General features: G+C 34.8%; 2 protein-coding genes across 8 annotated transcripts; both read right to left on the reverse strand.

Moving 5' to 3' along the window:
* Nucleotides 1–756: 756 nt before the first annotated feature.
* LOC137828653 (uncharacterized) lies at nt 757–9975 on the reverse strand. Of its 2 annotated transcripts, XM_090304492.1 has the most exons (6): nt 9487–9679; nt 7639–7911; nt 2479–2569; nt 1696–1743; nt 1224–1288; nt 757–1020 (listed from the first exon to the last, which is right to left on the reverse strand). In XM_090304492.1, exons 2-6 carry the CDS (start codon nt 7755–7757, stop codon nt 1017–1019), a joined length of 327 nt encoding a protein of 108 aa, XP_090160618.1. In that variant the 5' UTR covers nt 7758–7911; nt 9487–9679; the 3' UTR covers nt 757–1016. The 2 variants fall into 2 exon arrangements, with proteins under 2 accessions (XP_090160618.1, XP_090160617.1); XM_090304491.1 differs by having other exon boundaries at nt 7639–9975.
* Nucleotides 9976–10394: 419 nt separating this feature from the next.
* On the reverse strand, nt 10395–19127 carry LOC137828652 (alanine--tRNA ligase, chloroplastic/mitochondrial). 6 transcript variants are annotated; one of them, XR_016523072.1, is made up of 15 exons: nt 18899–19111; nt 18517–18800; nt 18276–18454; nt 18112–18190; nt 17848–17982; nt 17608–17757; nt 17365–17475; nt 16315–17232; nt 15941–16213; nt 15130–15422; nt 12673–13272; nt 11536–11766; nt 11285–11425; nt 10982–11182; nt 10395–10876 (listed from the first exon to the last, which is right to left on the reverse strand). XR_016523072.1 is itself a non-coding variant. In XM_068635313.1 (15 exons), exons 1-15 carry the CDS (start codon nt 19011–19013, stop codon nt 10595–10597), a joined length of 3909 nt encoding a protein of 1302 aa, XP_068491414.1. In that variant the 5' UTR covers nt 19014–19127; the 3' UTR covers nt 10395–10594. The 6 variants fall into 6 exon arrangements, 4 of the variants coding, with proteins under 4 accessions (XP_068491414.1, XP_068491413.1, XP_068491412.1 ...); XR_016523071.1 differs by having other exon boundaries at nt 12673–13275; XM_068635313.1 differs by having other exon boundaries at nt 15213–15422; nt 18899–19127.
* Between the last annotated feature and the right edge of the window lie 5353 nt (nt 19128–24480).

Below are 24480 nucleotides of genomic sequence, written 5' to 3' on the forward strand. Positions count from 1 at the left end.
GACAAAGGTACCATAGGCAACGAAAACAACTTTCTAATCCATGATGTGCTCAATGTAGAAAGTCTTTTGATGCAGATGCTACATCCTAAACAATGGTAAGAAAAATCTGGGTAAGTTTGATGCTTAGGATGAATTGTTTGGAGAGAAGAAGATAGTGAAATAGAGCTCGGAGTGATGAAGGAAACTCTTAATAAAAGAATACATCCACCACGGTTGTGTAATTAGTAAAGTCAGTTGTGTTTGATGGATTTAAGAGAGTAGAGAATAAAGATATGAATGAATTGCGAACAGGTCAACTTTCAACCATGAAAATTATGTATCCAATACCTTGACTACAAAAAATTTCTGTCAAGGGAAACAACAAATAGAAGGGATTATCCAAGATCAAAAACTTCATCGTCTTTAGGTAAACCTAACCATAAAACTTGACAAATTTAAAATCTTCAAATTATTGACTTGAAGATCTTTTGCTTTATATTTCTGGTAGTGTGTCTTTTAGAACATTTTGTCAAATCTGAGGGTGTGTAGGTGCAGGGTAATTGTCTGAGAAGCCACAATTGATAATTGGTGGATTAGAAATTAGGCTATTATTTTCTGATAACTTGCAGGAATAAGAGAAAAATAATGCTGCTGATTTTTTATTTATTTTGTAATAGATATGTTTTAGTGGGGAAAGTGGTTTTCTGCAGTCTCATTGAAAGAGAATAATTTGAGTAAGCAAGTGCATGTGCATGGAGGAATGGGAAACTGTCAAGCTGATCAAACCAGATGGGTTTATGTTTTTTTTTTTTTGCATATTCTGCATGCCACGTTTTATCGGGTGGTTGTCAGATTTCCTTAGGAGTTAAACGCAAAATAGGACATTTTTTTTTAGTACATAAATCCAAATTCTTACTTCCGAAAAGACAAACCAAGATGGCATGAAAAATTAAATTGAGTGAGCATCACTCGGATATGGAGTCCCTCGGATGGGCGAAATTACACACAAGTTATGATGGTCCATTGCACTGTTTCTGCTACCTGCAATAGATACACATGTAAGGAAAAAAGAAAAGAAAAAAATGGAAATATTATTTTGGAAAGCCACTATCATCATGTCATGCCTTAAAAATAGAATAACAGTGGAAGGCATGAGCATGGAACATCTAAAAATTGGGTTTGTATGGGGAAATAGTGGAGCATAGCATAGCATGTAGAAGAACAAAAATATCCAGCTCTCTCACCAGACTTCAATCCTTATTTGTGTGCAATCTGATTTTTTCCGTCTAGCAGCAACTCGTGGCCGTAGCTGTATGAGCATGTAAGTAGGTAAACTTTCGTAAGCAAATGCAATATAGTAGTATGGGAAGGGGGAAATTAAAAGGCAAAAATGATGTGGACTGTGTTTCAGCATGTAAACAATAACTTCCATGGAATGACGAGAGATATATGACTGCCATGAGGGCCATAAGAGGATGATTGGCCAACAAATAGTCTATATTCAATATTTCTACAACTTCTTTTACTAGGATGCATTTTAAAAGCCTTTGCCTTTGTCCTTGTCCCTTACTAATCAAACCAATTCAAGTCTCGTTAAATTATTAACCCTAATTAGCACACAAACAGAAGTATAAACCAAGAAACGCAAACTGTCAATCAATCACCAAATATTCCTTTGACATAAATACAATAATAAAAGTTATGCAGTTTGCATACCACTTCCACATACTTCAGTTGCTTCAGTACTTGATCTGTTTCAAGCTCCTGCAGCAAATAAATAGGGGGAACGGATAAGATTCAATGAAAGATGATAATATTTGCAGTGATCAAAATAAAGGATTTAACATGATATTTTGTATTGTGTAATTTATGATAAGAATACAATGAGCTATAAGACCTTGTCCTAATCTATATTCATATCGAATACATACAAGGCACACAAAATACTACTCACTATACCTCTCCTACAATTTAAAATGGATTTCAGTATCAAATATTTTAAATATCTTTTTATATATTTGAACATGTCTAACAAATGCTAACTGTTTTATGCTTAACATCTCAATATTATGTTTTATATAAAATTTAATACTCATTGATATATTAGTTGTGATGGTATTGTATCTTATATTTTTGCCATATATGATGTTGTGTCCCCTGTACTGATTCTTCTGAATACTTGTATCTGTGTTATATTCATGCACTCCATTGAACACAACAACATTGTCTGTGCAAGAGCATATAGAGTTCTGGCCATGCTGAGCAAAAAAATATAAATAGAGTTCTGGCCATATTCAACCAAAGTAAAAGGAATTCTTTAATCATAAACAAATTAAAATGAAATACTTCAGCATAATATTTTATGTTCAAGCTTTGTTAAGCAAATAGATAGAAAATGAAAAAAAAAAATGAGTTTCTCAACTCAGCATTAAAAAGTAACACCTTCATGACAAGACAATCAACAAAAAGGAGAAAGCTGAAGAGTTAAATATATTTCACCTGAGGTACAGCACAATCAGCATGAGATGGATCCCAATGGATAGCACAAAAGCACTCACAGACATCAGTTTGAACTTCAAAAAAAGGTGCCCTGCCAAACAAAAATATTGGCTTTATTAATGCAATTTAAGCACAAACAAGGGACACTCTCATACTACTCCTTTCTCAAGCTTTATTCATTTCTCTCTTCTGTATGTGAAATAAGTAGAAAGACTACGACGGTGCAAGGTATAACTATCACCTATTAACCACCTGAATCTGTCAGTATGTTTGATGGTGACAAGTCTAACTATAGAGGCGTTTAGCACAAGCTAACTTAAACAATTTTTCCAGAATAAGCTGGATAAATATCTGGTCATAATCAAAGTGGGAAACTCTTGCAAACAAACCACTTTAAGAAATGCCTCAGCAAACTCCTTGGCAGCGAAAGGGTGAGCCATTGCAATGAAATGAGAATATTTTATCATTTATTCATCACCACTAATATGTGATAATTAGGCTGCTCTTCATATTAGCTCAAATCCAGTTTTTCATGAAAGGACTAAACATATTGAGAGTGATTGTCATTTCATTCGAGAAAAGATTATATCGAGAGATATCAAAACTGAGTTTGTTAATTCAAATAATCAATTAGCATATATTTTTACTAAATCCTTACCAGGGCCTCAGATTGATTGTATTTGTAACAAGCTAGGTACATATGATCTATATGCACCAGCTTGAGGGAAGTGTTAAATATTATTAGATATAATTATATATTATTAGATATAATTAGATATTATGAGATATTATAGATATTACTAGATATCTCTATTTATGTAATGGGCTTAGCCCATATGTTTCTATTACAAAGTGCACTTTAAACTTAACTCAACTCCATAAAACTGACTCATGGGGTGAGGTTTGCACCCACTTATATAAAATGAAATATTGTCATCTCTAGTCGATGTGGGATCTCCAACACCCCCCCCCCCCCTCACGCCGAGGATGACAGCTCGTGGGTGGGACAACATATTATGGGTGGTCCGATAACGGCTCGATAGCGGGTGGCACGATAAGCCCAACAAACACTCGCTAGGATAGGATCGAAATGGCTCTGATACTATATTACGAAGTGGACTTTAAGCATAACTCAACCCCCATAAAACCGGCTCATGGGATGAGGTTTGCACCCACTTATATATAATGAAATATTGTCATCTCTAGTCGATGTGGGATCTCCAACAGTTTCTTTTCCTATATAAACATAACCCTATGTGTTCAATATACACAAGGGATTTACCCTATTCTTTCTTTTCCTTTTAATACTCACTATTGCTTTAAAATTAAATTGGTTTGTGAATCAAATTGATATAAAAATGCTTATTTGTAACTCAAAAGATCGTCTTCCTTCAATTGTTCCCACCATTCGGTCCCATAATGCACTCCAAGACCAAACATTTTGAGTTAGATCTTTACTTTGTTAGAGATGCCATTCAACAAAAACAATTGCATCTTCTTCATGTTCCTGCTACGTTACAAATAGTTGATATCTTCACAAAACCTTTAAGTGCTAACCCTTTTTCTAGTTTCTCACATAAATTAATGGTGTTACCTAAATCACACCATTAATTTAAGGGGGGGGATGTTAGTTATAGCAGTTAAAACTGTTTTACCTGCATCTTATGCAGTATTGGGTATTATAAATACCCACTCTTTTCTATTATTTGTACTACACAGTGATATCTTTCTATCGCATCTCTCTTTCTCTCCTTCAATCTTTTCTTTCTCTCTTCAACCTTTTATATTCATCTTCTCCTAGCAACTTCCTTTGGGCCTCTCTCCATGTTACTTCCTTTGGTAATGCAAATAGGGCATATGATCTTGATGATTGATGTTCCACTTCGAGTGATAATTTTTCTTGGTCCCCAACCTCATTGCTTGGTGGTCAAAGAAGCAAACAACGGTTGTTCATTCTAGTACAGAGGTTGAGAATCCAAGTTTATCCCTTGCCACAACTGAAGTCTCACCTAGATAGGAACTCTTCTCGTTGAACTTGGGGTTCATCATCACTACATCCCTAATAATTTGACCATAGCTGCTCTTGCCCACATTCATGTTCTTCATGAACACACAAAGCAATTGTTTGAGAGAAGACCTTAGGCAAACAAATTGAGGTTCTAGACATACCTGACACAGACCAGGGTGTGGATGTTCTAATTAAAGCTCTATGTTCTACTTGGTTTAATGGGTTCCAAACCAAAATCAGCGTGAGACACTCCCTTACTTCTTCCCTTGAGTTTGTAGGTCGTATTATTAAATATAAATGTACAGGATGTTATTTTTCCCTTGCATAGGCTCTTTATTTTGCGAATGTTAAACCCATCAACCAATCAGGAGAGTATTCACATCAACTGTTTTTATGCTACATGTGTTTTATTTTATCAAAGGATCTGTTTAAAAATGCAACGTAAAAGCTTAAGCCCCTGTTCTTTGCCAATGAACCTCCAAAAATAGGTAAAGAACAAGGTTTAACAAGTGTAGCAAAAGGGAAAGGCCACAGTGAAAGAAAATAACTCAAGGTCAAGTTTATTCATAAATTTATGCAGGAACTCCCATCAACATATGTATGTTGAACCATGTAAAGACTAATAAAGCCTCATAGAGAAGATGTCGTGTGGCAGCTGACTGAAGAACATTCAAAGCTTGGACTAGCTCAGTCACAGGTAGACAGTCTACATTTAGATATGGCATGGGCAATTTAATTATGTAAAAGTATAGTTCCAAGGTGTAGTATTGAAGCTGAATATAGAGCCAGAGAAAGAGTATGTGAAGCTTTGTGGTAGAAAAGGATTCTTGAAGAGCTACAATTTCAATGACTCTCCCTATAAAACTGTATTGTGATAACAAAGCTGCCATATATACTGATTAGAAACCTATCCAGCATGACTGATCAAGCATGTGGAAACTGATAGACATATTAGAGATATCTAGAATTACCGTTTTGTTGTATTTTATAGTTGTTAAAGTAGCTAGTCAGGAAGTTTCATTTATAACTAACTTTCATCTGTATCAGACTGCTGAGTCAACAGCTAGCTAGATATAAATAGTTCTACACAATCTTTTCAATGAAATTAGTTTATCCTCTACTAAATTTTATTTTCGTTTCTCTCTGTTCTATTAAGACTGCATGCCCTTTGTTCCAACGACAAGTGCAAAATTTAAGTAAATTTAACTATCAAAATTAAAGCACTTATCCACACTCAATAGATTAATTGATCTCCAAAAGCCCAAATAATATACATTTTCAATATTATTACTATACTTTTATTCTGAATACATTTTTTTACAGAAAATCAAGAAAAAGAAGAGAGAAAAAACCAAGTGAAGCCACCGCTTGAGCACCAAAGCATCGCTCCAGAAACACATGCCAGTTGCTCTGCAAAGAAATGGTTGCTCAAGTAACCAAATAGAGCTTGAGTGACGAATGCCAATTGTGAAGCACACTAGAGGTCAAATGGACGCTCAAGCAAGGAGCCAAAAATCAGTTCAAAATTCCAAACCAAAGCTCAAGCCATGAAGAAAACTGTAGAGTCAAGCAAGAAGATCGCTTGAGCGACTAATTGACGCTCAAACGATATGCACATCTTAATGAGGAAGAAAGACGTCACTCAAGTGACAGATAGGTCATGCGACGTGATTGAACTTACCACTCAAGTAAAAGGCTTGCTCAAGTGACATGATTGAGCTTAGCACTGAAGTAAAAGGTTCACTTAAGCGACCAATGGATGCTCAAACAAGGAATGGTGATCTGCAAGCCAATAAATAGGAGTTTAAGCTTCGCAATGGGATAGATGTGTTTTGCTTAGAGAATTTTGATTACACTTTTATCTCTTCTTTGCAAGAGTAACAGTAGTAGTGTCTGTGTAACTGTTCTTCAAGGAAATCAGAGCAAGGAACAAATGACTAGGGAAACAACTTTCTTGTTACTCTTATGATTTTTGTTTGACTGAGCAATTTCATCTGAGAGAAATCACCTTCAAATTGACCACTAGAAAACCAACTACCATGGCCTACCTAAAAGGGCTTTCCCTTGATAAGCATCCGAAGACCATGACCACCCTCCAATGAGTGTTAGGTAGACAAACAATACCTACCACATCAAAAATGATCTCTGGTAGGTGATACTTACTATGCCAACTTGGCTCTGAAGAAGATCCTTGACTAGTTGATACCTCTAGTCCTTTCCCGATGATCATGATACTCTATATACCCACCAGTCACTAAACGTTTGAAACCAATAATTGCATCAACAAAACCCACAAGAATAAGGGAGGTTTTCACTCAATACATCTAGGATATTCTCAAGAACTAAAACACTTGGTATTCACAAATTAATAAGACTTTTCAGAATTTCAATGCTAAATGGGATTTTTTGGAAGTCTTATAAGGTGAAGAGAAGTATATTGTGATGAATATTTGTCACTTAATGCATTGTATATTCTATTTGGATACCATGATTAGCTGTTTTAAATATTATATTTGATTTCATTCAGTTAACTCTTGCAAGTTCACTTGTCTTCGAGAGGAATTTATGGACTCTCCATGAGTTTATATACTCTCAATTTTAACAACCTTGGTTAGATGTCACCATTCCACTTATGTTGACTTATATGCATTCCAATTCGGTGAAGAAGTTTTTTTTTTACAAACCACTTAATCATTAAAATGTCTTCCAAAAATTCAGCACCAAACACCCCACCCTTTTATATAACATGGGATCCTAACACCTACTCCCCTTTATCTTGGATGTTTTGCCTTTGTCCTAGACAATTAGCCTCATTACAACAAATGGACCCTAAATCCACAAATGCACCTTCATAGGGTACTCAAATCTCAAGATAAAAAAAGTTACAAATGCTACCTTACTTGACCATTGAACTCCATGGAACCTTCCATGAGAACTAGTTCTATAACTCCGAAGCTGCCATTCAAAGTGAAAGGACAAACTAGAACTCCAAGAGATAGAACTTCTTTATTCTACTAAACCCCTCAAAGAGTAGTTTTCTACACAAAATAATAGTAGTAAAAGCTCATATTTAAAGCAATGTAAAAAAACACCCACTACAGAATGCCATAGAAAATTTGGTTCCAGACATTTGTGAATAAAACAAAAGTTACCCTTTCATCGGACTTGACCAGTCAAGAACTTCTGCTTGAAATCCTTTACCAACCCGCACAGCAGTTGTATGTGGCACAGAGTCTCTCAACATCAAAAGTATGGGATTTGCTTCACCCATAACTGAGGTAGCTCTACATTTGGCCAATTCATTGTGGATACTTGGTTCCTTGAGAATTTTCTGCCTTTTCAGACATGAATGACAGAACCACTCAAAATATCAGGATGAAGGCCAACGGCATCCTACAAACTAAATCAATGCCTTCTTCATAGACCTGAAAAATACATGTCAGCACAACACAGTATAAACATTGCAATGAATCATTTGAAGACAAATCCAATTATAGATGTTAAATTTTCTAACCAGACCATAAAACTAGATCACCAGCACTTGGGAAACTCTCCCTTAGCTAGCTGTCAAGGGAGAACAAGACTTAAATATCCCATCAGACATCGTATTCTACTAACACTCCACAAGATTTCACTCAACCTTTTGTGAGTCACTTTGTAGGTTGCGCTTTTCGACACACTAGCGACTAGCTCTGATACTAAATAACAAGCACCCAAACACTCGGAAAACCCTTCCTTAAAAGTAAGTGTCAAAAGGGAGAGAATGAAGCAGTAAAAAAAGTCCATCGAGCAGCCACACAACTCGATGTGGATTTAAACACCTCATAATATCCAAGCCCTTGTCAAAAAACCCATTTATTTTTAAGTTCTCTAAGAGATTAACCTCATGGCATACACATTAAGCCCGTAATAATTCTTTATTCATAATTCCTTCATTTATTTATATAAACAGAGAACTATTATGAAAGAAGGGAAAGATAGAAATGCAACAGGATAAGGAAACCTCAAAACTAAACAAAATTTAAAGAACAAAAAAAACTTAGAACATGATACATGTAACACAACGCAAAAATCTCAGTTTATATCTACCAAAGAAAAGACCTTTATTAAAATACCACAAGAAGTTAAGTGAACTACTTGACTCCAAATGAACTCAAGAAGCAACACTTGACCAAAAAAAATTAGCATTTCTGCAAACCACATCCACCAAACAGTACTGAATTGAGAATAACGTCAAAGCTTTCCAATATCTCTATTTATTGATTACAAAACTTCTAGAATTAACACATAATAACTTCTGATGAAGGGGAAGTCCTGAGCAAGCAGAGTAGAAACAAATAAGAACCACTTTCATGACTCAATTTGCACATGACACAATGATAAGGAGAAAAGGCAGTTAGACATATTTGAATTTAAATAAATACTCGGTATTAATTTAATTTAGTCAGTTTAGAACAACAATCAAAACAAATGAATTAACCCATAAGAGCAACTGATTTTCAAGTTGGCTGGTCTTGGAAGGAAAACATCACTGCTGAGATGAAGTGAGAATCTGGAAGTAAGATTTGCAAGAAAATAAATCTGAGGTATCAAGAGATAAAAAATTCTCTGGTCTGGATCTGGAGTGATATGGGTTGAATTCAGAAGACAAAAATGGACAGTAATTCAGAGAATTGCCTATCATGCAAATTTCTGAGTAAAGATTCCCCAATACAGTAGAATTTGCTGAAGAATAAATATGAACTTAGCTTTAAACTTAGAGAAAGAAAAAGGAGGTTTGTGGAGGGTAAAATCACCATAAAAAGAGGTATAAAATATGTATAATCTACACAGAATTCCCATATAACTGGTAGTAGGCTGAAAAAATCTCTCGTCCAAATTATAAAATACAACTTATAAGCTCTGTATTAAGCTTTTAGATGAAGGGTATAGATAAAGAGATGGGTGAAGGGTAACTTGCCTTGTTTAGATGTTTAAGTAATGAAAGGAGGAAGACTTACAAGTGTAGAGGAATTGCATCTTCCTGTCAACCCCCCTAATTCAAGAGGGAAACTTTACCCCTTAATGTCCTCCATCCATATAAGGTTTTAAATCACATATTTCACCTCCTAGTCTCACTCCTTACCTCCCATCCAACGACAAATTTTTTGTTCTACTAGGACAAGTTTGGCTTTCATGAATTAGACAACACCATTAAACTAGGTTAAGGACTCTTATAAAGTGGACTTAGACCTAATTCAACCTTACAAAACCAACTTGTAAGATGATGATTACTCACACTTATATATTGTATTTTGACTTTGTCCCTAGTCGATGAGGGACTTTGGTTATTCCAAATAAGGACAAACTCTCAAAGAAATTATTCATCTTAAAAAAATTCTCCAATGTCCTTGGTCTCTCTCTTTGACTCGCCCTCTATTCATGGGATTAAAAACCATGCAATCCCTTCAGTGATGACTCCATTGACCTTCTTTGTACATGACCAAACCATCTTAAACGATCTTCGATTTCCGTTTCCTCAATCAATGTCACACCAATATCTCCTTGTATAGAACCCTCTTGCATCTTGTCCTTTCTTATGTGACCACCACACATCCACCTTAAAAATCTCCCTTTTGCAACTCCCAAATATTTCTGCTGCTGTCCCTTTAAAGCCTAGCAATCACTACCATAGAGTATAGTTAGACGTGTAGCAATACAATAAAATTCAACTTTGAGCACAACAACTAATTTACAATCACAAATAACTTTTTATCCCTTTCTCCATTATAGCCATCACATTTGTATCCTGCGTGTGACAACCTCATTAATTTCCCCATCATTTTATATCATATTAACATACACAATAAACAATTCACTTGAAATAGGCAATTATAAAATAAGATATTCAAGCATATTAAACAACATATTTATGGAGAGACAACTTTGGACATTTATTAAGAATTTAAATTCATCTAACAACTAAGTGACACAGTATCCTATGATAAAAAAAATCAATCTTCGTGCAAAGCTTAAAGAAAAACAAATTAGGAAAAAACAACTTATGAGCCTAGCATGTGCACATGAAGACAAATTAATACAGCGGTTTAACATCAATATTTGATAGGGTTATGGAACCAAATACTGCTGGAAATGTTTGGTTCTCTTCTTGTTCTTAAGCTTCTTAAAAGCACTCGACTCAATTTGCCTAATTCTCTCCCTACTCACACCCATCATCTCCCCTATCTGTTGTAGGGTCTTCGTCCTTCCATCATCCATGCCAAATCTCCATCTTACCACCTGTCTCTCCCTTAAAGTAAGACTGTCCAGTGCCTCTTGCAGGTCCTTCTTCATGAATTGCTTAAGGAGCTGTTCTTCAGTTGTTTCAGCGTCAGGATCAGAAATTATTTCCTGGCAAACAAAAGTACACAAGTTTCACCAAAAGAAACATCATATTAAAGAAAAGAGTTTCCTTTTTTTTTCTTAAGCACAAATTTGAACAAGATTAGGACAGACTGAAGGTTTAAGATTTTGGTTGATTCCAATCTTCTGTTCCAGAGATCTGGGAGCTTTTGGAGTCAAAAGTACAGCAGTAAGCCTCTTCATAGACAACCCAGCTGCTTCAGCAACTTCTTCATCATCAGGCTGTCTTCCATTTTCACTGTACAATTGTTTTCTTGCCTCCTTCACTCTGTAAGTCGCCTCCACCATGTGGAACTGTCAAAACAAAAATATTACAATCACAAAGTCCCTTATAAATATTAGAGTAATTTCAACTCCTAACAAATATTAGCTTGTGATTTTTCACATAATACTCACTGGCAAGCGAATAGTTCTTGACTGATCAGAAAGTGATTTCCGAACAGCCTGTTTAATCCACCAATGAGCATAGGTGGAGAATTTGAAACCCTTGGTACCATCAAACTTTTCAGCACCTTTTACAAGGCCTCGACATCCTTCCTGGAAACCAATGACAAACACTAAAACAATTTATTATCGGAATGGATACAGTTGCCATGTTTTCCACCATCACTAATTATTTAAGCAAAATTAAACAGGTGAGAATGTACCTGGACAAGATCTTGCAGATTCATCCCAGATCCCTGATAATTCTTTGCAATTGATATGACAAGTCTTATATTGCTTTTAATCATTTTGTCTTTGCAAAATCTACCATGACTTAAACGTTTCCTAAGTGTCTTCTGATCTACCCCTGCCACCGCAGCCCATTGAGCAAATGTGGGCTGACCACCACATCTTTCTACAAGATCCTCCTGGATTCTTTCAAGCTTTAGAAGGTCCTGAATTGTATTGGCAGAAGAATGGGCAAATGAATTATTAGACAATAAAAGCAAAATAGTAAAATTATACTCATTAATCAGAAAAAACTATGCTGGCATATATTTACAACCTTAAGTATTAAAATCACCTAAATTATATAATCTCCTGATTCACTATGATTAAATTAACATTTGCTAACTTGTAACGTTCTTTTCCATTCAAGATGGTCCTGAACTAAAATCTTTTATGATTAATACATCTGAACAAGCTGAATTCCAATGATTAAATGAACAAATTGCTGACTTCCTTGTAACACTCTTTTTTCCTTTCTGGATGATTCTCAACTATAAGAATGTCCAACCAACCAGTAAGAAGAATCTTGAAGAGCATCCTCCCAACTAAAAAACAAAAAAACTCCATACTCTTAAATATAAATTAAAGGTGTGTGAATAATGTACAGCCCTCTCAGCCCATAATTACAAAAAAAGTGTAAGATAATGTCAAGTAAATGTGAGAAATTACTCTTTCATATACAACTCTAGGAAAACATAATGATCATAATGAGGTGGAAATTTAAATTTATGAGTTTCCATTTTAAGCATACATAAGATAAAATAGGAAGAAACATTGAAGCAGCCAGCTCATAGAAAATATATTTAAATGGTATCTTTTGAGCAAAAGACTACGTGATGTGGTAAGTAGAGTGCTGGAAATAACAAGCCAGATAAATGAGGCTTGTCTCAAATGAAGAATGACAAATATTGATTCACAAAATCACAAGATCAACATACACTTTGTGAAGATTTTATACTGATTATTAGTTGATTCACGAGTATATCAACAACCAAGGGAGTTAAGTGCATGCATGATTCTACACCACGTGGCCCTAAAATACTGATAACACATCACTAACACACAAATTCCACCTGTATTCCTTCTGACAACTTGATTTCTTCAGTTGAGGTGAGAAGCCTAGAAGTAGTGGTTGTTGTTCTTAAGTAACGAAGTGGATCTGAATAATCTACTTCTTGCATGGAAACACGCTTTTTTCTGCTGGAGGAGCCAGGCTTAAAAGATGCAACATTTGTGGAAGCCTTCTCTGCTGCTCTGACTCTTTTAGCTTTTCTTTCTGGTTGGCGCCTAGATCTTACAGCTATACAGTTGGAAAGTTGTTCCTGCAGGCTCTCAAGTTCCTCATGGGAAGGTTCTACATCAGATTCCTCTTCACTGGGGCTTAGGTCAACACCTTCCATCATTTCTGCTCCAGCACCCATGGATTCCCCTGCTACACCATCTTCCACATCCATATGTTGAAACCATTTGAGAAATAAATCATCAGATTTTGAAGAAACATGGGATCTATACTCTGCTTCTGCTTGGGGCTTCTTTTTTACTAGTAAAGCTGCATCCTTTGCAACCTTCACAGCTGCTTTAGCAAGAGCAAGGGCTTCAGATGCAGCAGCATCTATTACAGCCTCCTCATTAGTAAGAAGCGATTCCGTAGATAAGGTTGATTTAAAGTTTGCCTGCTTAAAGGCATAAATATGTTTAGTTCCAGGGTAAGTTTGACATGTCTAATTTTTTTGCATGGACAAAAGCTATAAAACCCAAAAGTAATTGATCCAAAAATAAAAAGTACAAGCACTATTGAAATTTGCAAAATAAAAGGTAGAGAAGAAAGTTTAAAAGCAGCCAAATGGGAATCTATAATAGTTCCTACTTAAGAATTGATTGACAATGAAAACAGGATGAATATAGCGTCTAAGAGAGACCAAGGAACTACATTTGCTGTTTCGGAAGAAAGAAAGTTTGGGAATAGGGGATAAAGTTGTTCTATTCCAAAATCAGAGAATGAATGAAAGCCAACCAGCCCCAAGACGATTTTTTGTCATGGGAAAGGCAATTGAATCTTACCTATCATCCTTCACATGGCTACCTCTAGGAATTCTTGACCCTAGGGCAAAATTTATGTTTGAGGCATAATCTAATGCAACTCATCAATCATATTTTATTTTTCTAGCTCTTTCTAAGCAACAAAATTATAAACCAAAGGTTTATAATAGAAGAATTTTGATATTTCACTTATAAATAATATGGCTAGCCCATTGGAGCTATCTTACAATTAGTTGATCTCAAATACAATTTAAGCAATTTTAATTTTGAACAACTTTATTTTGTTAGCACTTCTAACAATACTTTCCATTCTAAAAGTAGATCAAGACCATCAATGTCAAAAGGTTCACCTAAACTTCAAATATTTTCAAGATTGATGCAATATTTTAGCAAGTCATCATCATGCAAAGTTTTAAATCGCTGTATTTCAAATAAAAATCAAAGAGTTAAATATTCTAAAAAAATTCAAAACATCTTTCAATAGAAGCAATATATTGATATACTGTGTATATAACACAACTGTTGTGGCAAAAGATGAGGACAAAACAAAAAAACACAATAATCAAAAGAAGTACATTATTTGGCTAATGTGACCTACGTCCAATCAAAGAAATTATATTTCTTACACAGAAAACAAACAGAAGAGTTACAAAATTTACAATGAATGACACTACTTTTTTTACCTTAAACTGCAACTCAATAAACCAGTTCACAATCAAGGAAACACAAAATGGCACCCCTATTACTAAAATTAAGGCTTCTCAAAAAGAACAATATTAAAATAATGTCAACCTGAATGCGTGATTACATTAATGTTTATTTTTTCTCTTATTTTATTATATTCTTATCATATTTTTATCTCATCACCATCATTTGCAAGTTTTGTTTAAACATTCTATTCAATTTTTTTCCAATTGGCAAAGTAAAAATTGAGGAGAAAATTATGTGGGACTAAAATCGCACATGAGAGAAAGTAGGAACTGAGTGTAGGTGAACGTACACTAAAGGGAGATATACCATGATTTGTTGAATTAAAATACAATGTATTTCAGAAACCCCTTATCCCGAGCAGAGTAGTCTAACTCAAAGTTGATGGCAACAATGTCTGCACATCCAGAAAGTGAACAAACTGATACTCTGCTTGCTAAGGGGGTGAATCAAACCACTTAAGTACTTCTTCACCAAACATCCTATACTACTCGATGTGAAATTTAGGTACTCCCTAATATCTAAGTCCTTATCAATAAGCATTTGAAAGGCACGATGAAAACCAGTCCAGACTATGCTCAATGCCATCTTGTACAGAATAAGATGGTTTGCCTCTCTGATCCGTACCCCTTCCCCCATCAAAAGTGTAAGATGGAAAACAAAAGGATGTCTATGCGCACAAACTTTTATACTAATTGATCACAATAATGGAATAACACAGATATTAACCGAACAAGGTAATTTTAAAATTTCGGTCAATACAGATAAAAATGAATACTAACTGGTTCTCCCGAGGGCGAACTGTGACTTTTTCAAAATTTTGGCAAGGCTTTGAAAAATCCAAAGCCAAGATCATGGAACATACTTTGAGAGTGGAACATAGCTGCTTTAGATAAAAGTCTCGGGCATTGATATTTTCAATGAAGGCTTCACCAGCTACAGCTTCAATACGCCTGATTCCAGATGCAATACCCTGTTCTGATATTATTTTAAAACCGCAAATTTCAGAAGTATTATTGACGTGAGTCCCACCACATAGTTCCATTGATACACCAGGAATCTCTACGACACGTACCTGCAGTACATCAAATTTGAAGCCAAAATAAGCTGCATAATACATCAGCTTGATAAAGACATATTCTTAATCTTTTCCTTGATTGATGAGAAGATCTGGAACAAATAACTGTAATCTATCATAGAAGTGATGGGCAATTAGGATTAAACATTATTTTCAGTTTCATTAACAGAATATTCTCCTAATAGGATTTACAGAACCTAGTATCTTATTGTGCTGTACATGATTGACTACTCTGGTCCATGTGCAAGCGCATGTCAATTGTAATTGTAATTGGACATATTTCAAATTTGCACTTTTTTGGCATGAGTAGCAATCTAACAATAGTAAAAAGGGAATTTAAGTCAGAAGAAGTATTGTTTTGAGCGTTAGTTGTATTTTAAACCTTCCCTGAAGGTCACCTACTTTGAATACACATTTCATGATAAACGTAGTCTACAAGCTTAGAACTACTAAAACAAAAGTAATCCAATTGAACTTTGAAGGTCAATACTACAAGTGTTTGAAGTAAATCCTACCTCTTCTCCATATTTTTCTCCAAACATTGCAATAGCCCCAGCACTTTTTGCATCAGCGAGAGGCATCACTTTGGTTTGAAGTAGTGTTGCATCTTCAATCCATCCATTAATTAGCACTTCAATTTCAGCAAGTTCAGAATCATGAAGTGGTCGGTGGAAGTTGAAATCAAACCTGAGACAATCAAATGCCACCAGTGAACCAGCTTGTGAGGTCTCCTGACCAATAACTTTTTTAAGGGCAGTTTGTAGTAAATGAGTAGCAGTATGATGGACCTACAAAACCCAACTATACTTATTATAATCTTGGACAACTTGTAAGTTTGAAATCTGAAAATATATATGACTATAAACAAGCAAATCAACAATTCTTGCACCTTAGCTCGCTGTCTCAGCTTCATATCAACTGCTGCTTCCACTTCTTTGCCAACCTCTACAACACCCTTTTGGACTGTACCCTTATGCACAAATATGTTGCCTAATGATTTCTGAACATCTATTATCTCCACAACAGCTTTTGGTTGATCATCACCCTCTGAAATATATAGAAAACCATGATCGCCAATTTGACCCCCTGATTCAGCATAAAATGGAGTCTTATTCAGTAAAACTTCCACATTACTCCCTTCACTGACCTGGACAGCTGGATTTCCATTCACCATGAGGCTTTCTATCATTGCTTTACAATGAAGTCTGTCATATCCAATAAATTCAGTGTCAGGTACATTCTCTGCAATATTTTCCCCATTTTCAATGGTAAGCTTGACAGTATTATGTGCAGCTTGAGATTGACGCCTTTGCTTCTCCATCTCAATATCAAAACCATCCATATCGATACTCACACCATGTTCTTCAGCCACTTCTTTTGTTATTTCCATTGGATATCCATAAGTATCATACAATAGAAACACATCTTCGCCAGCCATGCAAGGAACAGTTCCATTTCTCTCTGCACTTGATAAGGCATCAGAAAGTTTCTCCTCAAGCAACTTTTCTCCTCTCTCCAGTGTCTGCACAAACCGAAGCTCTTCTCTCTTCAGCTCCTCAAAGATACGAGGCGCTTTGTTCTTCACATCAGCCTCACTGTGGGTACTTAATTCCACAACCTTCTCAGCAATAATTGGTAAAAACGCTCCTTCAAGGTCTCCCCTACTATCACCCTTTATACCAAGCAACCTGCCTGTACGAGCAACCCTTCTAATAAGCCGTCGAACCACATAACCTCTCCCAACATTTGATGGGACAATTCCATCAGAGATGAGAAATACAATTGCACGCATGTGATCTCCTATAATCTAAGATAAATCAGAAAGAAAAGGCAAAACAAAACAAAAAAGAAATGAAACACATTAAAAATAAGAAAGACAACTTTAGGTTAAAATATGCTAAGGTTTTACTGCAGTTTGTATGAAGATAGTCATGTTTACTTTGAGATTCCTCTTTGTCTGATCATCAGCAATACCATAAGAAACATTTGCTAACTTAGAGGCCTCCTCTATGATGGGGAAAATCAAGTCAGTTTCATAATTGTTTGGAACCTGCAGAAAGCATTGGCTATACATAAGATGGGCTTTAGGAGCACATGAAATGATAGTTCTAGTGCCCTAGAAATACTTCTTAAAATATAAACGGTTACTTTTACAACAAAAATCAACATAGTGAACATATACCTGTTGTAGAATACGAGCCATACGCTCCAGTCCAAGGCCAGTGTCTATGTTCTTCTGTTTTAGAGGTTCAAGAGAACCATCATCCTTTTTGTTGTATTGCATGAAGACTAAGTTGTAGAACTCTATAAACCTTGTATCATCATTGAGATCCTGCTTTCATCCCCCAGGTCCCAACCACCCAACAGAATACATGTCACTGAAATGATTTTTAATCTTTCAATCTAAAAATGGTATACTTACAGCATCTACATATCCCCTCTCGGGATGAAAATCATAATAAATTTCTGAGCAAGGGCCACAGGGACCTGTCACTCCACTGGTCCAGAAGTTGTCTTCTTCTCCCAACCTTTTTATACGTTCAACTGGGACACCAATCTGCACAGAAATCAAGTAAGCAATAGGAACAACAATCCAATATGCTTTGTCAAATGTTCGCTAGTCAAAATAGAAGTTAATCATGTAAGCAAATAAGATGACCCTTGAGGAAAACCATTTGTAGCTAACCTCATCAGACCATAGCTGAAAAGCTTCATCATCATCTTCATAAACACTAACCCACAATCGGTCCGGTGGCAAACCAAACCTAAAAAGATAAATGGAAGAGAAGATAAATGATAATATATTTTGACATAAGAAAGAGGTGGAGTGGAGGGGGAAAAAGTACTGACTCTGAGGTGGAAAGCTCCCACGCCCATAGAATAGCTTGTTTTTTGAAGTAATCACCAAAGCTGAAGTTTCCAAGCATTTCAAAGAAGGAATGATGTCTGGAAGTTAGGCCAACTTTGTCGATATCATTAGTACGGATGCATCTCTGTGCAGTAGCAGCACAAGGTACTTGTCTTGGAACCTGTAATTAGTAAGTTAGATAGGAGAGGTAGTAAAGTGATTGATGGTGAGGCATGGGCATACCTTGCCGAGGAAGATGGGCTTGAATTGGAGCATCCCTGCGATGGTGAGTAGAACAGTGGGATCATCGGGGACGAGAGAAGCACTGGGAAGGAGGTTGTGACCGCGGGAAGCATAAAAATGAAGAAATCTCTGACGTATGGAATCCCCACTCACACAATTGCGATTCACTGTGACTTGTTGCCGTTGCTGTTGGTGTTGGGGAAGAGGAAGGACCTGTGCCTTGGAAAACAATGAAGTGCGAAAACGAAAGCAGCGTCGACGGTGCGGTCTGAGGAACACAAATCCTAATAATAATGGCAATTAGGATTACGATGACAATCACAATCACAAAGAAGGGTGTAGAGAAGATAAGAGAAACTTAGAATTGAAGGAAGTAACGAACCATTGGTATTATTAATATTGTTAGGACTGGAAATGGCGGCAAGCTTTGGAAGCGGGAGGAGGAGTTGTGAGTGTGCAAATGGAAGAAACGCCAACCCTTCCATGGGAATGCCCATGCCAATGCCACCAACGCTAACTCTCACTAACGGATAGATAACTCTTCATCTATTCACTACATTCCATCTATTCACTACACTTCCCACCACCACACCACATAATATTATGCAAATATTATATATATATATATATATATATAATCAATTCCAAAGTCTACAGTTTTTTTCATTACAAAGTGAGAATGTTCTTTTGAAGTGTGGAAATTTTAGTATTCTTTTACATCTCATACAATACACTCTTTTTAGTACAAGTTAGTTTGTTTTTTTTTTCTCATTTATTTCTTGAATACTCCTTGGTTATTGATACAAACCAAGACAACAACAAGATGACCAAGGATGTATATTATGAAAGGTCATCTCAACATTTAAGTGAAGACCTCACTAAAGGAGAAATTGACAAAGATCAAAGTATCTCAAGTTCTTCCTTTTGGTCTTCTTATAAGATACAAATATGCTATAAATAAATTGGGCTTACTTTAGAAGTCTAAATAGCAAAGATAGGCTAGAATAAAGTATCTTTAGCATAATAGGGGGGTGTGGGTAGCATTTTAGCTTGTTCCTAACCCTTTTGGAAGGCTTTTTGACCTAGTTTCTAGAAGGACAAGCCTAGGATGCGGGTTTGACTTAGTCAAACCCTAAAATTGTCCATTTTTTCTCTTTTCTCATCTTACCCTTTAGCTTGTACTCCAAGGCTCCTGATAAGAGAAGAGTTACTCTGCACAAATTGTGTAAGGTGCTAGTGAAGTTTGAATTCCTATTAACATTTAGGTCTTATCTTGTGAGTATCGAGAGTTTTCTCCTTCCTTCATCTATTCTTCCATTTGTCATTCCATTTTTACTCTTTGTATCATGTTCTTGTTTGGTTTTCCTTCTTTCCATTCACCAATTTTATTTTGGTTTCTTTTTCTTGTTCTTTAATTATGCACCTTCTAGCATCATTTTCACCTTATAATTGTCTTTTCCTTTTGCCTTTGTGAAATGAACATTCACATCTACTTAACCACTTGGTTAAGTTAATATCCAGTGGGGATTTTCCTTAGGTCTTCACTCTTAAATTCTTAAAATCTCAATCTAAGTAAAGTGTCACATCATAAAATGAACAATCATAAAATCAACTTACATCAGTTATATTCATTCACCTATATTCAAGTGAAAGTTTCATCAAAGATGAATGAATATAGCACAGATTTAAAATAAATAAAAATTAGAACAAAAAATATAAGAAGAGATTTACATTCATATCTGATATTAGAAAGAACGTTTATATCAAGAAAGGTTTAAAATACCCATAAAAGACGAAAATGAAAAAAAATTGCAAAGAAAAAATATGTTGTGTGAGTAAAATTTATATTGGGAAGAATATTAATATTATAAATGAGTTCATGAATTTGAAAAAATGCTTCCGTAAATGTATCTTAGAAGTAGAGAACAAAGTTTGAAAATACAATTGAGATCAAAAGTACAAGCGTGTTACTGAAATTTAAAAACATGTAGTGAATTTATAAATTAGTTATACTAGAAACCAATAAAGAAAACATTTTCTTTAATGAGTTTAAAGATGAAGAGGGAGACCATATTCAGAAACAATTCTAAGAATTGATTAAAAATTCTAAAATGATTATTTGTACATGTTATCAAAAGAATCTCGTAAAAAAATTTAAAAGTTTGAGAAAGAGATCTCATGTTTGACATTTCCAATCTAGAGCTGTAACTTATAAGCTTGAAATTTACATTCGATAACATATTTCATTGAGATGAATAAAACTCTATATAAATTATAAAAATAAGAAATATCTTTAAAATTTTCAAAAATTAAAGTATAACAAAAAAGTGTAAGTTTTATGAAACTATTATAATAAAGTAAAAGAGATAAAAATATCTTAAAAATAATATAACATATGTAAAAGTCAAAATAAGATTATGATACTTGAAATAATTGATTTATAAGAAATCAATTTAAAAATATGTTTACGTTGAGTTTGGTACGAACAGTCCACTTTTAACCAATAAATATGAAATATTTATCCTAGACTTCTTCCTGCACACCTACAGTTTTCTTCCTGCACTCCTCAATTTTCTAAATCCTGAAACTCGCATTGACCTTTTATTTGAAAAAGAGCACCGTGGTTACCGAAAATTGGGATCTGAGAGTGTGCTACGGATTTATCAATCCAAAACTGAATCATTTTTTTTCAGGATGAAGGATTGCTGAATTCGGAAGCCTAATTCTGTTACGGATTAGTGGATCCAAAATGTTTTTTTTTTTAATTATGGATTTCTGAATCCATAATACATATTTCTGTTATGGATTGATGGTTATGAAATGCTTTTTTTGAATGATGAATTTTTGAATGATGGATTTTTGAATGTGAAATGCATATTTTGAATTACCGATTGGTGGATCCGAAATTTTACCGGAAGTGCTCTGGATTCCATAATTCAGAATGAAAAAAATAAATACAGTTAAAGTGCATTTTAGAGTTTTTAAAAAATAATAGGAACAGTTTGGTCTTTGCATAACATTGTGAGGGTGGAAGAAGAAAAATGTAGGAGTGCATGAAGAAACTGCATTTATCCTAATATTACAAGAAATAGTTATTGTCTTAAATACTAAAGCATTTTTTGATAATTAATGTAAATATTTAATATTAAAAGTGTTTCTTATATTAGTGTAGAAAAGTAACTTATTATTAATTTAAGAAACTAATTGAACTACAAGTCTATTTAAGCCAAATTAAAAAATATAAAGTAAAGTTGACTCACTTCAATTTAAACTTTTAATTTCTTTAAACGTAATCCAAACTATTGTATGGAATATTTAAATTCACAGACTAAATCAGGCCTATTTTCTTGAATTCCTACCGATAAAAAAAACTTTATATCAAGCAACGTAATGGAATTTAAGGTATACTCTATTTAAGTTAAGCAAAATAAAAAGAGGATATAATTACAAAATTAAATATAAAAGTAAAGTGAAAAAAAAAAGTGAATGGATAAAATTTAGAAAGATAACGAAACAATTGTTTATAATTATTTGGATTAATAAAAAGTGAATGAAAAGAAAATAATGTGTAAAAAATATTGTTATATTAATTGAAAACAATGTTTTAATATAGCGAAAATGAGAAAAGAAACGGAGAGCTTTTTTTTTTCTTGAGCAAATGGTAAAATTAACATACGTACACTTTCCCTCACTTTTCCATTTTTTTTTTCATTATTTCATAGAAAGAAAGAGTTAGAGAATTAAGATGAAGCAATTTGAAAAATCGCGCATAAGAACATTAAGATTTGGGGGCATAAATTTAATTTGCATAAACGTTTGATTTCTCATAAAATGTGAACATGAGATGATTGATAACAACGTTTGATAGATATCATGACGAACAAAGTTATTTTAGTGAATTTAATCACGTGTCTAGCATTAGGCATATCTCCAACAACAATATCTAAGGCACATTAGCCTTAGAATGTGTATTTTTTTCACCTTTTTCATTCGTAATCTGAAAGTATAAAAAGTTTCTTTAACAAAGACTACGAATCTCAAATGTCTTGCATACCATGAATAATTTTGTTTTATTATTTATATCTCTAACTATAACTTTATCCAAATAGAACAATAGTGAGTTTCTATTACCTATTTAGAACTGATCTTAATTATTAAAGGTCTCAAATCTCTCAGTCTATCGAACCAACAATACAATAATAATGCTTAAATTCAAGGTCAATAAAACCTCTTATTATACAACTACAAATAAAAACAATCATATCAACTCAGTCCAAGATTAGTCCAAGATTTGATGTTCCAGCAATTTTCAAAGAAAAGAAACATATAGATTGTCTGACCAAGTCAATAATGCATTCATCTTAATTCATTATCTACCCCTTTGTTGCTTGATAATCTTGGACCCAAGAGTACTACGATGGTTACATGTCAACTAGGTTGAGAATCTTGTTCATATATCCATAAATAGTTGTTAGGGCAAACCTGTTTGACATTTAGCTATCATAATTTTCTTGTGTTCGGGTTGTCGAACAAAGCCAGAATAATCCAAGCTGATCAAGTAGATCAAGCTATCTCCAAAATCCAAAGAGATAGATCATCAATTACTTCGCAACCCAAAATGATATCAATTGAACGTTGCTTCAATGTTGTCTTGGAATGGAATGTCAAATTGTGGAAGGGTGATAACATAGAACATGAATACTTTTTTTTTTATCGACAATAAGTAATAAAAATTAAAAAGGTCAATTTTAGAGGTGGTCCAACCCTTATAAAGAATAAGAGAGTTTAAAGAGTATCTTTCTATATACATATCAAAACCAAAATATCGCCTCCTACTGTCAACCCCACCACTACCAACTAATGTAGAATTATAGATAACGAGTATCAATCCTTATAAAGACATTAAATTGAATGCATACATATCAAAGATTTTAGGCACCAGTCAGGGAATGAGAAGCTCGTTGACGGTGTCTTTGAAGAGATCCAGGACCAAACTTTAACCTGTGTAAGGGAGAAAACTTGTGATCAACCACTCTGCCTTTAAATAAACAATTATTCTTGTGTTTCTAGATCTCACTAACCAATGCAATCCAAACATTACCCATAGTAAGATTAACTGGGGTAGACGCATCCATAATCTTAAAATGTTCAAAATGAGACCTAGGGTCAATAAGATCGACCGAGCTCACTCCTAACCAGTCATAAGAAAGACTCCTCTAACATCTTGCACAAGCAACAAAGGTTGCTCTCGACCCTTATACCTCGTCTCTCCAGATTTACCATACAAGCAACATTGTTTTCAATCACTCTCCAAGCTATGACATGAGTTGAAGGAAGCGCCTTTTGTACCTTATTGAGTCTTCCTCACATCCCTCTCCCCCTAACAACCCATAAGCATACTTAACTGAAAACTCTACTGACTCACTATCCTTCCAAACCCATCTGTTTGTTGTTTCCAGCTTGAGCCTCTTGTTGGAAATCATCTCTGATAGCTTACTTGCTTGATCCTCCTCCTAAACAAAAAGACCCCTTCTCCACCTTAAGTTCCACACCCAGGTCCCATTAACCCAAATTCCTCAATCACATAGATTTGCCCCCTTAAGAACAAACAAAGAAAATAACCTCGAAAATCTACTTTTCAAGTCTTCTTAGACTACCCAATTGTTTGACCAAAACTGAACATCTCTCCCGTTTCCAACCTCCCAAATCAAACAATCTTCAAACTTCCCTCCCCATTCCTCGGACTGCCAAACCTTCATTAAATCTCTCTACCATAATGAAACCTTGTTGTTATTAGTCCACTACTCCTTCAGGCTTCTCCTACCTTCATACTTAGATTCAATGACCTCCCTCCACAACCCTCCCCCCATATCCGATTTCATATGCCAAATCCACTTTCCCAGCAAGGCCAAATTAAACTGCCTAACATTAATAATACCGAGCCCTCCTGCTTCCCTAGATTTG

The sequence above is a fragment of the Phaseolus vulgaris genome, chromosome 7, assembly GCF_051622355.1.
Source record: "Phaseolus vulgaris cultivar YP4 chromosome 7, ASM5162235v1, whole genome shotgun sequence".
Lineage (NCBI taxonomy): Eukaryota > Viridiplantae > Streptophyta > Magnoliopsida > Fabales > Fabaceae > Phaseolus > Phaseolus vulgaris.

What these genes read in the sequence shown, in the direction of transcription:
- LOC137828653 (XM_090304491.1), bottom strand. Translation starts at nt 7,757, where the DNA reads ATGGGTGAAGCAAATCCCATACTTTTGATGTTGAGAGACTCTGTGCCA. An exon ending in CTGATTGTGCTGTACCTCAG is followed by an intron (nt 1,744 to 2,478) that starts GTGAAATATATT and finishes TATTTGCTGCAG; the next exon opens with GAGCTTGAAACAGATCAAGT. An exon ending in AACTGAAGTATGTGGAAGTG is followed by an intron (nt 1,289 to 1,695) that starts GTATGCAAACTG and finishes ATGCTCATACAG; the next exon opens with CTACGGCCACGAGTTGCTGC.
- LOC137828652 (XM_068635310.2), bottom strand. Translation starts at nt 19,013, where the DNA reads ATGGGCATTCCCATGGAAGGGTTGGCGTTTCTTCCATTTGCACACTCA. An exon ending in TGGGAGCTTTCCACCTCAGA is followed by an intron (nt 18,191 to 18,275) that starts GTCAGTACTTTT and finishes TTATCTTTTTAG; the next exon opens with GTTTGGTTTGCCACCGGACC. An exon ending in CAAGAACTATTCGCTTGCCA is followed by an intron (nt 11,183 to 11,284) that starts GTGAGTATTATG and finishes TTGTTTTGACAG; the next exon opens with TTCCACATGGTGGAGGCGAC.